Source organism: Salminus brasiliensis, chromosome 2 (assembly GCF_030463535.1).
Source record: "Salminus brasiliensis chromosome 2, fSalBra1.hap2, whole genome shotgun sequence".
Lineage (NCBI taxonomy): Eukaryota > Metazoa > Chordata > Actinopteri > Characiformes > Bryconidae > Salminus > Salminus brasiliensis.
Genome location: NC_132879.1, coordinates 57857156 through 57874326, shown reverse-complemented (window position 1 = coordinate 57874326; position 17171 = coordinate 57857156). Strand labels below are relative to the sequence as shown.

The 17171-nt window shown below is 37.5% G+C and overlaps 2 protein-coding genes across 2 annotated transcripts; both read left to right on the top strand.

The window, feature by feature from the left end:
• Positions 1-1286: 1286 nt before the first annotated feature.
• LOC140549551 (zinc-alpha-2-glycoprotein-like) lies at positions 1287-8306 on the top strand. Its single transcript, XM_072673283.1, has 11 exons — positions 1287-1399; positions 3280-3552; positions 3652-3939; positions 4032-4316; positions 5110-5229; positions 5355-5411; positions 5571-5627; positions 5905-5937; positions 6189-6209; positions 6311-6441; positions 7247-8306. The coding sequence occupies exons 1-10, from the start codon at positions 1339-1341 to the stop codon at positions 6418-6420; spliced, it is 1305 nt and encodes a 434-aa protein (XP_072529384.1). The 5' UTR covers positions 1287-1338; the 3' UTR covers positions 6421-6441; positions 7247-8306.
• Positions 8307-8681: 375 nt separating this feature from the next.
• LOC140549550 (class I histocompatibility antigen, F10 alpha chain-like) lies at positions 8682-16709 on the top strand. The gene is made up of 7 exons (XM_072673281.1): positions 8682-8869; positions 10780-11052; positions 11152-11439; positions 12540-12824; positions 13453-13569; positions 14447-14503; positions 14759-16709. The coding sequence occupies exons 1-7, from the start codon at positions 8806-8808 to the stop codon at positions 14800-14802; spliced, it is 1128 nt and encodes a 375-aa protein (XP_072529382.1). The 5' UTR covers positions 8682-8805; the 3' UTR covers positions 14803-16709.
• Positions 16710-17171: the final 462 nt, after the last annotated feature.

Here is a 17171-nt window from a genome sequence, read left to right as displayed (position 1 = left end):
TGTAGAATTTATTTAAATGTGAACATAATTTGCATGTGAAAAAATGCATTACATCAACATTATTTTCTATTTTAATTGACTTAATTCGGCCAGTGATGATGTTGATGTGATATATCATATATTTTATTAATAACCAAAATTTAAATTGAATTATTATGGTATTCATTTACACATTATTTTGATATAGAAATGATGTACATGTTTAAAATGAGTGCATTTAGTGCATTTTATCATTACTGCAAATGAGAGAATGAGATATATAATATAGAATGATATAAATGTTAATAAGCCAATGCTGCTGTGGCCAGATGTGTATAGAATTTTAGTGAGGATGTATGTAAGTGAGGGGTTGGTGGTAGAGAGAAAGACAGCAGCAGAAAGAGAAGACAACAGGTTTCTGCATCCTGTCTCTGTCAAATCATCACTTTTCTGTACCACAGCAACCTATCTTACATATACGGTAATGAGTCTCCTCAGAATATAGTGTATTTAAACCATGCCAGTTTAACCAGTGTTGATCTCCTGAACCAGTAACAATGTGATGTTCTGCTGTACATATACTAACTCTGACTCTGGATGTGGTGTGAAATATTCAACTGTGGTGAGCTCAACCAACAGAGGAGCTCAAATCCACCCCCTTCATTAAAACCCTTTATCCACTTTATCAGTCGTCCTTCCATCTTTTCCAGACCAAACAGGTTCACAGATTCACTTATAATGGGCAGCAGGTCTCTGAGTGTTTACTTTGAATCCAGTATGAAGTTCTAATAACATCAATATCCAGTATGAAGTTCTAATAACATCAATATCCAGTATGAAGCTCTAATAACATTATTATCCAGTATGAAGCTCTAATGACATTAATATCCAGTATGAAGTTCTAATAACATTAATATCCAGTATGAAGCTCTAATAACATTAATATCCAGTATGAAGCTCTAATAACAGTAATATCCAGTATGAAGCTCTAATAAGATTAATATCCAGTATGAAGCTTGAATAACATTAATATCCAGTATGAAGTTCTAATAACATTAATATCCAGTATGAAGCTCTAATAACAGTAATATCCAGTATGAAGCTCTAATAACATTAATATCCAGTATGAAGTTCTAATACACTGCTTCAACTTCCTTCTTCCTAGACTTTTATTTGCTCATTCTGCCTGGATTCAGATGACCTCTTATTCCTGATTGGCCGGTGACTCTTTCTGTGGGTATTTTCAGTGAACTGCACCTGTTTAGTGTCTCTCCCCGCCCTATCTCTTCCAGTCACACAGGTGAGCTGAAGGGCGGAATACCTGAGCATGTGTACAGAGCGCTGAGGGAAATATACAGAATGGCCTACGTGGATATTTTGGCTCTGGTGTTGGTCGGTGTTGTGGTTTCAGTGGTCAGCGGTAAGTCTAGCTCATATTTATATATTTTATCTAAAACCCTTAATATTAGTCAGAGTACAGTCTAAAACTCTTAATCTTACTCAGAGTACAGTCTAAAACTCTTAATCTTACTCAGAGTACAGTCTAAAACTCTTAATCCTACTCAGAGTACAGTCTAAAACTCAAAGTGAAAATAATCCAGTGTTCTATACAGAAACACCACCCAGGGCTGTATTTGACTGAGATTTTAAACTAATTGTTAAATCCAGTTTTAAAACGTTAAACTTGGTTAAAAGGTTCATCTGTAATGTAATCTGAACCAACACATCGTAAACACACACTGTTGCCTGGGTCAACACTGTAGGCCGGTATGCTGGAAAGGTCACTTTAATGCTGGGGTTTTCTGTGTATTACATTATCAGGAAGAAGAGCTCCTTACGGCTGATATTGGACTGTTTTCCCACTTAAACCAACAATATATGTGAAAACTGCTCTATATTGTTAGGTATATTGTTAGTGTATTGTATAGGCCATTTACTGTTAGAACCAGTAGAGGGCTAGTAGTAGTAGTCTAGCTATAGAACTCCAGGCCTGCCTCAGTCTATTAAGAACTGGTCAGCCAGTCTGAGAGATACGTTCATGTTCAGTAGAAGGTTAAATGTGCCTGCATCCAGCCCATCTTTTACATTTGTGGTTATAAGACACCCTAAATACAAACCAGAGCATACAACACAGGTCGTACATGTGGCTGTTAAATATTTTGGAGGGACCAAAGTCCTGCTGTTGATAAAACTCTGGCTGGACTTTAATCTTTTAGAAATAGTGTAAAAATGTGAAAACAGAACTCCAACCTGGTTACACGGTTTCGTCTTTTCACTGTCTAGAATGCTTCCTTCAATGAAAGCGTGGTGTACGGAGAGGGCAAACACCTGATAAAATTAAAAGCCACACATTCTGGAAGATGGCTTGCTTTCTTTAAAGCCACTGGTTAGCTATACCATAACATTAGCCTGTTCATCTCCAAGGGCAGCTCTAAAACCAGTGAGCCTCACATTTCTCTAAAAGGAATGTACAGAGGAATTTGCATGTAATAAAAAAAGGTCCTGAAATAGTCCTGAATTTTATTTTATTTTTTCTAAAAAGACCAGGAACCCTGAGATCAGTGTCACAGCTTAAGAGTGCCAGTAAATATATTAACACAATCTTGTATTAGTCATGTTAGTGATGTTACACTTTTGATTAAGACTTTGGACAAGGCTGTTTTAGGATTTTTATTTGCTGAACACCTTCCTGGATGACAAACAATGTAAAGCAGAAAGCGAAAGTGTCCCGGAGGCCGAACAGGAATTTGTGAGCTCCGGTTAAGTGACATTCTTGTCTAATCTCTGAGAGACCTTTCAACCAAGCTCCAACCACTGATATCTCAGCTCTGCCACCTACTGACTCGCTAGACCTAAAGATCATCACAATGACTACAGATTAGTGCTCAAACCACAAAAGACCCAGCATTGAGGAGCTGTGGAGCAGTGGAAGAGCTGTGTTCTCTGAAATGATGGTGGTGGAGCTCCATCCAGTACTTTTGGGATGAGTTGGGGGTGGGATGATGTGGTGATCATCCAACATACTGACCTCCCTAATACTCTTGTCGTTGAATGCAATTAGATCCCCACAGCAAATTACCTCCAAACGAAAGCCTTCTTCCTTGAGCTAGTCACTCCAACAAAAGCAGGATCAACTCTTTTAATACTCTTGATTTCAGAAGAAACAATGAATGTAGGAGCTGTGTCCCAATATTGTTGTCCATATTGTGTGTATATCCATTTTTTCCAATGTTTATGTATTTTTGAGTGAACCCTATAATTAGTAGATGCTCTTTTTTGTCTCTTCTTTTATTCCTCCAGAGAGACACTCTCTGTACTACATCTACAGCGCCCTCAACAAGGACGTCGCTCTACCAGGCATCTATGAGTTCACAGCCCTGGGGCTGCTGGATGACCGGGAGATCGACTACTACAACAGTAAAGAGCAGGTGAAGATTCCTAAACAGGACTGGATGAAGGAGAAGATGGAGGACGAGTACTGGGTCAAAGGCACCCAGTCTCGCAAGAGCAAAGAGCAGTGGTTCAGGGTCAACGTGGGAATCTTGATGGAGCGTATGAGGCACAATGACTCTGGTTAGTGATTCATCAGTTATCCTCTTTTAATCTCTCTGTGATTCCTCATGTTCCTCACGTTCTGTGTTTGTGATGGTTTTCATTGTCTTCTTCTATCAGATCTTCATGTTCTTCAGTGGAGACACGGCTGTGAGATCGATGACTCCAGGGGAGCAGTGAAGTTTGTGAAAGGCATTGATGAGTACAGCTACGACGGCTCAGAGTTCCTCTCCTTCGATGATGAAAACATGCGCTGGATTGCTCCAGTTCCAGAAGCAACACCAACTAAACAGAAATGGGATGGTGTGGCCATCCTGAACCAGTACACCAAGGGTTACCTGGAGAAAGAGTGTGTGGACTGGCTCACCAAATTCATGGATTACGGAAAACAATCTCTGGAAAAACACTGTAAGTTCTAGAAAGCTTTTGGAGGAATCTTTTTAACTCATGACTGATGATATTAAAATCTAAAATGAATGAATTCCTTGTGCTTCTTCCAGCTAAACCTGATGTTCGTGCATTTGCAAAGAAATCTGTGAGTGACCCAGAAAAACTGACTCTGACCTGCATGGCCACGGGCTTCTACCCCAAAGACGTCACAATGTGTGTGAGGAAGTTCAAAACTTCACTGCCTGAACATCTGCTGACATCTTCTGGAGTCAGACCCAATGATGATGGAACCTACCAGCTGAGGAAGAGTGTGGAGATCCCGGAGGGTGATGCAGCGGTTTATGACTGTTATGTGACTCACAGCTCCCTGAAAGAACCGTTGATTACAGAATGGGGTAATTACATCTGTGATTATTGATATTCATAGCTGATTATTGTACTGATTTGCTCAGTGTCATTGTAAATGCAAATGTGCAAAGACTAAACCAATGTATTTTCCATGGTTATGACATGGAACTTGAATATATCCATATAGTGGAATAATTGGTCAAAAATTACAAACTTCTAATTGGACATTAGTCTTAACAATTCTCCAACTTCTAGATAGGGTCAAGTATAAATAGCAGGTTTTGTCATACAGCACATCATTTCTCAATTATTTTCAAATAATATAACCTTCACTGGCTTCACTACTTCTTATAGTTGTAAGAGAGCTTTCAGTAATGCTTAAACCAAACTGAGTTGGAAATAACTGTTATTTCTTGGGGTACGTTTTTATCGGGGTAGACTAACAAGCCAGAGCACTTTCTACAAGTAGAAACATGGGTCCTGGCTTTCATTTCCCATCTGTGCTTTTATGGGATGGGAATGATGCCATTACCAGTCAAAATCGTCTGTCAGATGAAATAGGCTGGTGAAATAGGCCTAGTGAAGATACACTAGGCTGGAAATTAAGTCCAACAAACCAACAAACAAACAACAATGAAAACTCTTACTTTAGAGGTTCACATATCGCAATGACTCCCATGAACCTTCTCCAGAACATCTACAGTTGTTTTTCAGTAGCATTTTGCAGTGTGCTGAGAAAAACTAAATGCCACAACAGATGAGAGGAGGTAGAGGAGAAGACATATTCTCAATATTGTTTTTGGTCGTTTACAAGCAAACTCTATGATTTTCTGTCTACAGATCATAAATGCAGTGACTGTAAGCCTGGTGCTATGATAGCTGTTGGAATAGTGATCGGAGGCCTGATCGCACTGGTGATTGGCGCCACTGTTTTCCTAATCAAAAAGAGAGGGAAAAAGGGTGAGCGTAGACTATATTAATACAGATTCCTGTGAAACTATAATACTACTATGGTCAAACGCAAATTCAGGAAATGGAGACAATTAATGAATTAATTTGCATTGTCCTTTTTGCTGTTATTCAAGTATGTGCAGGAAGTGAGCAGTCCAGTTCTGCAGTTAATCAGCCATCGATTGCAGTGGGTAAGTATCAGTGTTTTCTTTAATGATCTGATCATCACGCACAAATGTTTTACAGTGTATTACAAAGCAGGAAGTTATTACTACTGTGGTGAAAAAGCAAATTCAAAAAATGGAGACAATGAATTAATTAGCATTGGTATTTTTTATGTGTTATTCAAGGAAGTGCAGGAAGTGGGCAGTCCAGTCCTGCAGTTAATCAGCTATCAGTTGCAGTGGGTAAGTATCATAGTTTTTTTAATGATCTGAATGATGATGATGATTGACTTTTCTGACATTTCTTATTCCAGCACTAGTCTTTTGAAAAAATGGAATGGTGCAATGGTGTTTTGGTGTGATAATCCAGGAAATCAACACTAGCTTAGATAATGAGTTACTCGTGTTTTAAAGACTCCATTAAAGAACATATCTGGAGTAATAAGTGAATAATTGCCATGAAACAACTGGTGCCAATATTCATGCAGATATATTAATGCTTCTATAAACTTCTCTTTAGATCCTGTTTCTTCTACCCCACTTATGCAACCAGGTGAGATCCATGTGCCTTTGATTCTCATTTTAGCTGTTACTATAGCTTTGTTGTGGTAATGGGATAATTGTTGTTAATGTTTCTTGTATCACATAGAAGCAAACAGCTATTTTCTGAACTGAATTCGATTAAAAATTATTAGATAAAAACTTTTCTGGACAGAAAAACACTGATAAAAACATGTATTGCTTTCATTTATATTATATTTCTATTTTTATTGTAATCTATATTTTTTCTGGATTCTCCTTCAGCGCATAATGACAGTGACTCTGGTAATGCTCATTTATATAATAAATACTTTTTTAATAAGTAATTTTTGTATTAATGAACGGTTGTCCCTATTTAAATGTGGTTGACTTTGTTTTTTTATCAGGAAGAGAAAGTGGTGGGTCATCACATGGCAGTGCGGAGAACGTGAAAGCTGCTGCAAATGGTCAGCCTCGGCAGGAGGAAAGGAAGGCACTGCTGAACCCACCTGCTTAAACTCCTGCAAGCCAAATGCCTGTAAGTAAATTATACACACAAATGTACAGTAGAAATAAACCAAACCATAAAATGTGAAAGGGGCAGAGCAAGGGGCTCAGCTGAAATTTTCTGCACTGCCAGTAAAAGCATTTACACTCACTGCTACCATGTTTTACCTCTTAAAACAAAGCAAACATTGACTTTGAGTTTTAAGTCTGGAATGAATCCAAATGTTTTCTTCTTTATATCTGAGGATCTTTCAATATATTCAGTTTGTAAATTCAACTCTAAAATCTACAGTCCTCATCGTATTAAGAACTTCGTATTAAGTATTATGAACGTTCAGTCGTGCAGATCTCCTGCTTATAAGATCTCCATAGAAAAGCACTGACTAGTATAATGGGGCCCTATGGAGCAGCCCTCTGCACATGGTGCTAAAGTCCCCATGCTGCCTAATAATACCAGGCGTGGGCTAGAGGGGTATAAAGCCTCCCAGCATTGAGGAGCTGTGGAGCAGTGGAAGAACTGCGTTCTCTGGAATGATGGTGGTGGAGCTCCATCCAGTACTTTTGTGACCTTTACTGTAGTAAAGTGGGACAAACTCTCTGTAATAGCTCTGATTTCAGGAAAAGTATTACCTGAGCAGGTGTCTATAAACTTTGGCCACATGTAGTAAACATTTATCGCAACAGATACAGGCTACTGTCTGCAACTGTCCACAAATATAATGATGCTATAAGGTAGGGGTTTCTAATAAAGTGGCCAGTAAATGTAAGTATGGTGTGGGTGTTTCTAATACATTGAATAAATCCATGTAACTGATGTCACCCTCTGTGTTTCACAGGGAATGGTTGGGAATTTATTTTCCACAGAGCTCGATCATTCTGCAGATTGTGGTCTACAGCATCCAGGGTTATGCATGAACTCTTTTCCAGTCAGTGACTGGTTTTATACCTCCGTCTTACCTTAAAATAAATCTCCCATATTAAAAACTATACTGCACTATGCTTACTGTTAATGATGGAGCTTAGAACCAGGAGTTCGAGAGCTCAGAAGCACCAAAGGATAAAGAAATGTAGTTTTTCAGTCTATATGATGTTCTTAAAAATGAGAGGATATGCTAATACCGGCCTTTTCTCTTTTATCCTCCTATGTTTCAGTGATTTGTATCTGGCATATATTTTTATATGGTTCTTTTTTTTATGTAAATATATTCTTGTATCCAGTCTGATCTAAAACAGAAGTAAAGATTTTAGAGGGTTTTAGTGAAATTAAACTTAAAGCCAGCTCCTAAAAGCAGGCTTTAAGTTTTGTGTCAGCTAGTTTTAGGACAGCCTTTAGTGACATGAATGTTGTGTTTCACTTTAATTAAAACCTTCTTTAATGCAATAAAGTGGCAAAACTCTTAATTTGCATGATTGTATATTTATGTGTTGTGTGTAAGTACAGTATAAAGCTGCTATCTCCATTTTTGTCATTTTTCACTTTGGGACGTAATGTGAATCTGGTAGTTCTTTATATTGTGTCGAAATTTAACTAGATTACTTAGAAATTAAGCAAAAATGCTCCCAATTAACTTGGAATATATATATTTTTTTGCAGTTCTTGAGTTAACAAAATTGAAGAATAATATAAACAAGAAATGGAATGTGCAAAAGGTATGACTAATTGAATATATTAAATATATTCAATAAAATTGTCAAATGTGCAGTAAATTGCATATTTACGTTCACTTACACCTATATGAACAAATCCTCTATAGGAAACTCAAGTAAGGTGTTTCCTTCTCTGGCTACGCTGCCATTTTAGAGATGTGTGACAGTGAACTGTTCTTGTCTTGTCTTGTTTTTATGACTTTCCAACTTTCCATGACATCACCAACATGATTAAACGTGCTTGTGTGATTTTGTTTTTGTGTTTTAGTTGTAATTCATGTCACATCTGTCAGCTTTCTCTCATTTTATAAGTGTTTCTCATTGTTTGATCAGTGTTTCCTGTTTGCTGTATCTGTGAGGCTCAGACTCAACCTCAAACCACAGCGTTTACCCAGAGACAAGTGACGTAGGCTGCTTGCTCTACTCTGATTCGCGGAGAGCGGATGAGAACGGAATTGTAGCCAATCCTTATCCAGGCTGCGGGGTTCAGCAGCCAATCGCAGTGTAGTTCACCAGAATTAGTGCGTGGGAAGAAAAATATCGTCCGATCTGCCTAGCGACGACTGAGCCGGGGCCGTCCTATTGGCTGCTGGCTGAGACACGGCCACGCCCCCTTGTCCTCTCCGCGTCTCAGTGTCTCTTTCTGTTTATGTCGGCGGAGGGCGCGCGACGTGACTTTTCCTAAAAACAACTAAAAAAAAAGATTTTAAAGCTCATTATTATCGGATCTGAAGAGGAGAGGATAACGATGGGGGTCGCCACGACCCTCTGTGTGTCCCTGCTGTTGGGGATGTGTGTTTCTACCCTCGCTGGTGAGTTTAACGGTTATTCTGCGTCGTCGACGAAAACGAAAGTAAAAAATGTAGCTAAATATAACCAACTATAAACTCTGTAAAATATGACAAGCAGACACATTTACTAATGATATCATACAGTTGTTATTAAAAGCTTTAATTTGACCAGTTTTTGCTGGTTTTAATCTAAAAGTTTTTTTTCTTAGTACTGTAGGCCTTTTATAGATGTAGCTATATTTATTTATATATATAGTGATATATATGTATGTATATATGTATGTATATATGTATATATATATATATATATATATATATATATATCATGTTTGTGACAGTGTTTGTTAGCTCCTGTTAGAGGAGCTGTATTCAGACGTCAGCAGGTCTCAGACAGGGCCTACAAATATCATGTGCGCCATTGCAGTGAATGTGCTCTACAGGGAAGTATGGCAGCTGCTGTCTTCCTGTCCTCATTACACTCACTACACCCCTCAGCCATGTTCCCTGTATTCATTTCTCTATGCATACTTGCTGTCCTGTATGTATGTATATTATTATTTCAACAATAACAGATATAAAATGTTAAAATGTAACCTTCTGGCACAAAATACTTATTTTTGTTTTAGTTAATGAACCATATAGTCATAAAAAACATGTATTTTTCATTTATATTATATATACAATTTTTCTATCTACAATTTTTTATATTATATCAGAATTTCATGATGAATGGACCAACAGAAATGCTCCAAAATGTCTTGGAATGAAATATTGTTTTACATTGACTTCCATTGAAAGTTCCATTGAAAGAAGGGGGTTAATTCTGCTGTAAAGTTGCTATTAAGTGTGTGTATGTGTATACAATATGAATTAGTAGGCATGTATAGTTGATCCAAGTGTAGATTGGTCCTCTACATCCTCTACAGAGCTGTATTCCTCTACATGTATTTTAATACACTGTCATTGTTGATTTGCTGAATTTAACAGATTGGGAGATAAAAACATTAAATTCATTATTGTTTACTTTTTCTAACATTTTTACATCAGTTATTAAGTACAGTTGGTGTCTAAAATGACATATTTCAGTGGCTTTTCCTATAGAGGATTTGTAAATATATGTGTAAGTGAAAGTAAATATGGCATTTTCTGCACATTTCACAACTTTATTGAATGAATTTAATATATTTAATTAGTCATACCTTTTTCACATTCCATTTCTTGTTTTTATTATTATTTTTCAATTTTGTTAAATTCATTAAATGTGTATTTAAATGTGCAGAGGTGTGTCTCTGTGGAGGATGTGATTTACACTACGTATTTACACTAATAAAATCAATAACTTATGTAATTTGACCGGCATTCTCAAACTTCTGAAAGATTATACATTAAAAATGATAGAATAATAATGAGATTCATCCTTTAAAATGGAATTTTGGTCTAAAACTACCATTCTAGTCATAGTAGGCCTATAGCAATTATATTCCCCCAACCCAGCAGTTTTATTAATGATTTTGTATCATTTTTATGTTTTAGTTTGTAAGTCCTCTCACTGGACATACGTTTAGTGTTCAGCCTATCCTGACTGCTAGACTAGCCATGGTGCTGTAAGTTAAACAAAATGAAACAAAGCTTCCCCAAAAATCCACCCCAGAGCAATTCTGGAGTTTTTGCAAGTTTCCACTGTCTTTGAGACACATGACCACAAGAGGATTTTCCTACTGTTTAAAACTTTTTTTACTGATCAACAAACAACATTTACAACATGTACAAACAACATTTTACTGTTGATGCTACCGTAACAGAACTGCAGGACGTAGGTAGGTGTGTTTATCATAGTTGTGGAGATGGTTACATTTTACAATTTAGACTGGAGTGACCTCCAATAATTATTTTTTGCTTTTGTTGTTCTTTTATTCGCTTGTCTCCTGCAGAGACACACTCTCTGTACTACATCTACAGCGCCCTCAACAAGGATGTCGCTCTACCAGGCATCTATGAGTTCACAGCCCTGGGGCTGCTGGATGACCGGGAGATCGACTACTACAACAGTAAAGAGCAGATGAAGATTCCTAAACAGGACTGGATGAAGGAGAAGATGGAGGACGAGTACTGGGTCAAAGGCACCCAGTCTCGCAAGAGCAAAGAGCAGTGGTTCAGGGTCAACGTGGGAATCTTGATGGAGCGTATGAGGCACAATGACTCTGGTTAGTGATTCATCAGTTATCCTCTTTTAATCTCTCTGTGATTCCTCATGTTCCTCACGTTCTGTGTTTGTGATGGTTTTCATTGTCTTCTTCTATCAGATCTTCATGTTCTTCAGTGGAGACACGGCTGTGAGATCGATGACTCCAGTGGAGCAGTGAAGTTTGTGAGAGGCATTGATGAGTACAGCTACGACGGCTCAGAGTTCCTCTCCTTCGATGATCAAAACATGCGCTGGATAGCTCCAGTTCCAGAAGCAACACCAACTAAACAGAAATGGGATGATGTGGCCATCCTGAACCAGTACACCAAGGGTTACCTGGAGAAAGAGTGTGTAGACTGGCTCGTCAAATTCATGGATTACGGAAAACAAACTCTGAGAAAACACTGTGAGTTAAGTATATTTAACTAGTGTCCTGAGGTAGTTTAATTCGTTTAGCTCTGTTGGTTAACTTCCTGTTGCTTCTGTTGATGTATAGTCCACAAATACAGAGGAGGATTAATAGCTTTCTAGGAACAGAGATTGTCACTTGTTATCGTCATTTAAAAAGGGACCAGACGTTCTGTTAAATTAATTGTCCAGCCATATAAACAACATTTGACATTTTGTGAAACAACTCTAGACATATTGAGCTGTTTTCTTTCAGATACTATGCTGTACTATTTCTATTTCACACAACATAGTGGAGCCGATTGTCAGTCCTAGAGATCAGCTTAATCATGGCTTGCACATGAGCAGCTTTGTTAATCAATCAAGGTGTAAAGCACAAAAATATGCAATATGCAAGGTTCACACCCTCATCAATTAAAGCAGTGTAGAAAACTGCTGGGTAATTATCTAACGGTCGTTAGATAATACTACTTTTGTCAAAATGCCAACTTGCTCTGTTGACAAATGTTCAGGAAACAAAACCACAGCATTCTCCACAGCATTTTGCTAAAGAACATTGAAATTAGGGCTGGACGATATGGTAAAAATACTATATCACAATATTTAAAGACATTTTTCACAATATACAATATTTATCACAGCACATGTAATCAGACTAAGTACATCAGATTTAAAAACTACTATTCAGATACTTTCCAGTACTCAGTACAGTGATTTATTCTCAACATCTGCTGCACTAACCACACTGACTGTCATGAAACCTGCAGCTGATCAGTGTTTATAAGCACTGATGATATTCTAAATATGCTTAGAATTTATCACCATGTGATAAAATATCATCATATTGCCCAGCTCTAGATAAAAACACACCATATATACCACACACCAAAAGGCAGCACATAACCATTATCCTGTAAGTTGTGCTCCAAAAATACATTTAGCTGATCTTGGAATAAGCTCCCTCTTCTGTAACGTCAACGTTTTGGAGATACATGTTTTACATTGCTGATTGACTGCAAGTGCTGCAGCACCTAAAAAAGTGGATATGAATTACTATAGAGGAAAGTTTAAACAATCACCTGTTTCTTCTCTCCTCAGCACCACCTGAAGTTCATGCATTTGCAAAGAAATGTTCATCTGACTCAAACAAGCTGACCCTGACCTGTATGGCCACGGGCTTCTATCCCAAAGACGTGGTGATGAGTGTGAGGAAGTACAGCACTTCACTGCCTGAACATCTGCTAAAATCCTCTGGAGTCAGACCCAATGATGATGGAACCTACCAGCTGAGGAAGAGTGTGGAGATCCCGGAGGATGATAAAGCAAATTACGACTGTTATGTGTCTCACATCTCCCTCCCTGGGCCAATAATTAAGGAATGGGGTAATTACATGTTTTCATTGTTATGTGTCAAACTGAATAAACAGTATCATGAATACTGAGAATTACTATTTAGAGATTAAATAGAAACACAGTGCTAGACCAGTACGCAATGTAAAGTGAAACAGTCACACTTTTAAAGCAGCACTATGTAACATTTTTATCTTAAAATACAGGGGTGCAAAATAACTGACACTGTGATATTTAGTTTTTTTTGTGATATATATTTAAAAATACAGGGAGTTTAATTACAGATATTGGGCAGATAGAATCTGCCTCTGGTACATCTGTAATGGAAAATAAGAACAGTGCAGATTTCCCTTTTATAACAAACAAGTTGTAGCATGATGTGTTTTAGTGTAAGTACTGTAGTATTCTTCTCTACTGCCTCAGGCCACATGCTTCTCTACCTTTCAGTGACGGTTCTGTATCTCTCAGTTCGTCCAGAAAAACGTGTCCTTTTGTGGTGTCTCAAAACGTAAAGCAAACTTTCTGACTGTAGGGGGAGCCCAGGAGCAAGAAATGCCAAATTTCCACAGTGTTGCTTTAATTGCTTTAAATTGTTGCTTTAATTTGGTGGTGTTTCTACTCGCTCAATTTCGGACTTGTTTGTGTTTCTTTTTTCTTGAAGATGGACAATGCTACGACTGCACAAGTCAGAACGTCTTAAGTTTTGTTCTTGGAGCCCTTAGCGCAGTGTTGGTGGTCATCGTGGTCTGTGTCGTCCTGAAAAAGAAAAATATAATCTGTGAGTAAAGCTGCATGATTACATTATAATATTCTTGGTGAGTTAGTGTGTCTCCAAGGTGGAATATATCACTGATTTAAATTTTGGCAAATTTGCTGTGTAGCCTGCTCACTAATCCACCTGGATGTCTTTCTGAATTAGAAATGACTGTAAGTCAAACAGTGTCTATAAACATTATTCACCCTTTATTTTCTCCCCTTTTATTGCTTTTCTAAATGGAATCAGTGAAACAGATTTTTACAAACTAATGTAAATTTAATAAAAATATATAATGTAAAGTAACTGGCCCAATTCAACAGAGCTCCAGCAGGCAGTAGACTAGCTGTCTCACAGGTTGTGAAATAGAGATCCGCTGAGTGTAGTAAATGTGTCTCTCGTGATTGTAGTATAAAGACACCTGTCTGGAAGCTCTAGTCAATACTAGTTAATCAATACTTCTGGCTACAAAAATACACCATGAAGGCAGAAGAACACTCCACACAACTCTGAGAAAAGCTTATTCAGTGGGAGTCAGGCCGAGTGCAGGCTGTTCTCACAAACTGAGCAGGTTCTTCACCAGTCAAAACTTTATGCAAGAGCAGCAAAGAGAATTAATCTAGACTACAGTTCACCTCAACCAAGCCTGATTGAGACCTTTTCAAACAGAATCTTTTTTTTTTACTTAGTTACTTATTTAATGTTGAAATCTGATCTACTTTAACATTAAGTTAAAGTTTTGTTTTTGTGAATTCTATTAAAAAAGTCAGATTATATTGTTTTATATACATTTATAAAGGCAGTATCCGAGGGGGTGAATACTTTTTAGAGGCACTGTATCAGGATGCATGACTGCAAATGTAAGTTGATACATTATTGTAATATTGTGTGGATTTTACAGGTGCGGGAGATCCACAAACCAGCAGTGATCCTGTGTCATATATAGAAGTTCCTACAGGTAGGTAGAGTTGTATTTGGAAGTTCATATTTCTCAGTTTTTTTCATAAAAGTTTTACCTTTTAGTATCAGCTTTGTTAGACTGGCATTGGTTTACTACATGCACTTAGATTGGCATTGCGTAGATTGGAATTGTGTTTACTGTTTCTAAATACCTGTCATTTTAATGAAATACATCTTCAACACCCTCCAACGCTCTAAAGCACAGTTTCTGTTTTTGTCAAAGTTTAGTGTTTTGTCTTCTTTTCTTTTTCAGAGAATGGAAAGACCCCAATGAATGGCAATGGGGTTCATGGCTAGCCCTCTGTTTTCTTCTTCAGAAAAGAGCATTAATAGCTGTTATTGATAGATTTCAGCATGTTGGATGCGTAACTGTGTATCAAGTCCTTTAGTGCGTGAGAATGGGTCTTTGGAATACTTTTGAGCACTTTCCTAAATTTACATTTACATTTAAGGCCTTTAGCAGACGCTCTCCTCCAGAGCGACTTACAGAAGTGCTTTACTATTTACCCAAGAAGAACCTCAGCTAGTTTAAATAGACTAAATTCAGATCCTCTAATCTTAGACTCTACTAAACACAAGTCAGTATGGAGATCATAGTACTCTTCTCTTCACCTGAGTACTCTCAGAAGAGGAGGGTCTTCAGTCTGGGTTTGAAGACAGCGAGTGTTGGACTCTGCTGTTCGGACACCCAGTGGAAGTTCCTTCCACCACTTCAGTGCAGGACAGTAAAAAGTCTGGACACTCAGTTACACTGTCATGAAATATTTTAGGCAGGACCACAGGTCATGTCAGGTATGACCGGTGGCAGTAGTCACATGGGTTAAATAGCACTTTGGTCAAAATAAGCAACAGTACAGTGGTGTACTATATTAGCTAGGTCAGAGTCCCACAGTTAAAATCATGGGCGCTCCCATGCACTCACTTCAACTCACGCCTGTAAGTCAGATCCCCAAGTCTCAGTCAGACTGGTGTTTTTGAGGTTGTCAGTTTTTCATGGATTTTATTCATTTCTAATCACTGTACTGAGGTCAGAGTATTTCAGAGCTTTTTATTGTTTTATTTTTGTTGTTTTTTGTTATTATTAAGCTTTATAGCAGTGTATGGTTGTCATGATTTCACATAGCTGTTGTTATAGCTGTTTTCTTTTGAACACATAGACAAGTACCTCTCCCATTGTGAATGGAATACTGAAAACTTCATAACATACATCTTTAAAAAAATCAACATAAATTTCATTAAAATTATTTGGTTTGTCATTTCAGTGTTTGGTTGCATGTTGTGTTGATTTATTCCATCAGCACACAAAACTAGAGCCAAATTAATGAACCTGAATCTCTTGCTTAAAGCAAAAAAAAAAAACATTTTTATTCAGAAGCCCATGAAATGTGGCTGAGATTAAATTTCAGGTTAGGTATGACATTGTGAATTTAGCAATACAGAACGGCGAATAACATAATTGTGCCTAATTCCATCATGTATATAGATCATTTTGTCTATTACTTATTTTCTGTGTGATTGTGTAGTAATGAGAAATACTGTTTGCAGGTGTGTATATTTTCTAGTGCTGCTTTTTGCTCTGTGCAGTTTTATTTCATTTCATGGGTCACTGTTGCACATAAAACGATAAACTTACAGAAGAAATTAAAAATTGACTTTCAAATGACTTTTATAATGATTTTATAGTTATCTTGGAGCATTTCTATTGATCAGTTTTTCATGATATAATGATACAATGTAAAGTGGAGGAAAAGTTAAAAAACAGCAAACGTGTTTTTGTGAGAAAGTGACAATATATAGGGACTGCTGAACAGACTTTGATGTATTTCTGCTTTAAAAAAAACATAGTATCATCTGCACAACCTGTGTTGTTAAACCTTAAGTTGAACGAAGATCCCTGGATAAAGCAGAGCAATTTAAATAATTGGTTTCTGGAAAGATGATAATTCAGTAATCTCTCTCTATTTTTAAATCTGAAATGGAGCTTCCTCTCTTTCTATTGCTTATATATTTATACTTTAAGAGAATTATGTTACAGTGTTTGTTTCAGGGGCGTTTCCCAATGCAAAAATGTGTATTTGTCTGAATACATACTGAGCTCTGGCATAATGAGAGTTTTTGGGCAGGTTTGTTATATTTTGACTGTACTTTTGAAAGAAGTTTTGGATGTGGCACTTTTCTGATGAATAAAAGTCTTTTAAAGGTCAGTTCTCCTTGTGTGCTTAAACGAAGAAGATCTGGGATGATGAGCTGGAACCTGGGTTCTACAGGTTTACGCCACTCTGAATAAACGTCTAAATACAAGATCATGTGTTTTCCTCCAGAGTCTCTGAACTACTCGTGTCTGTCTCTCTGACTGCTTTATCATCTCCAATGCTGGCTGCAGGACTGAGCGATCTACAGCACAAAAGGCATTTAGGTATTTCTGGTTCAACACCTGGATGAACTTGGTTCACATGTACATGCATCTCAACTGTGTCTAATAATTCGCTTAATTTTGGGTCTGCCAACATTTACATTTCTTACAGTGAAAATCAGTTCAGCCCCAAATGATCTGCTAGAGGTTTTGGGCCACTCCAAGACTAAAGATTCAACACTGCCAACCTACATGCAACACTCTGTACACAGTGGGGTTCATTATTTAATGTAAGACTGAAGGCCTTTATCAC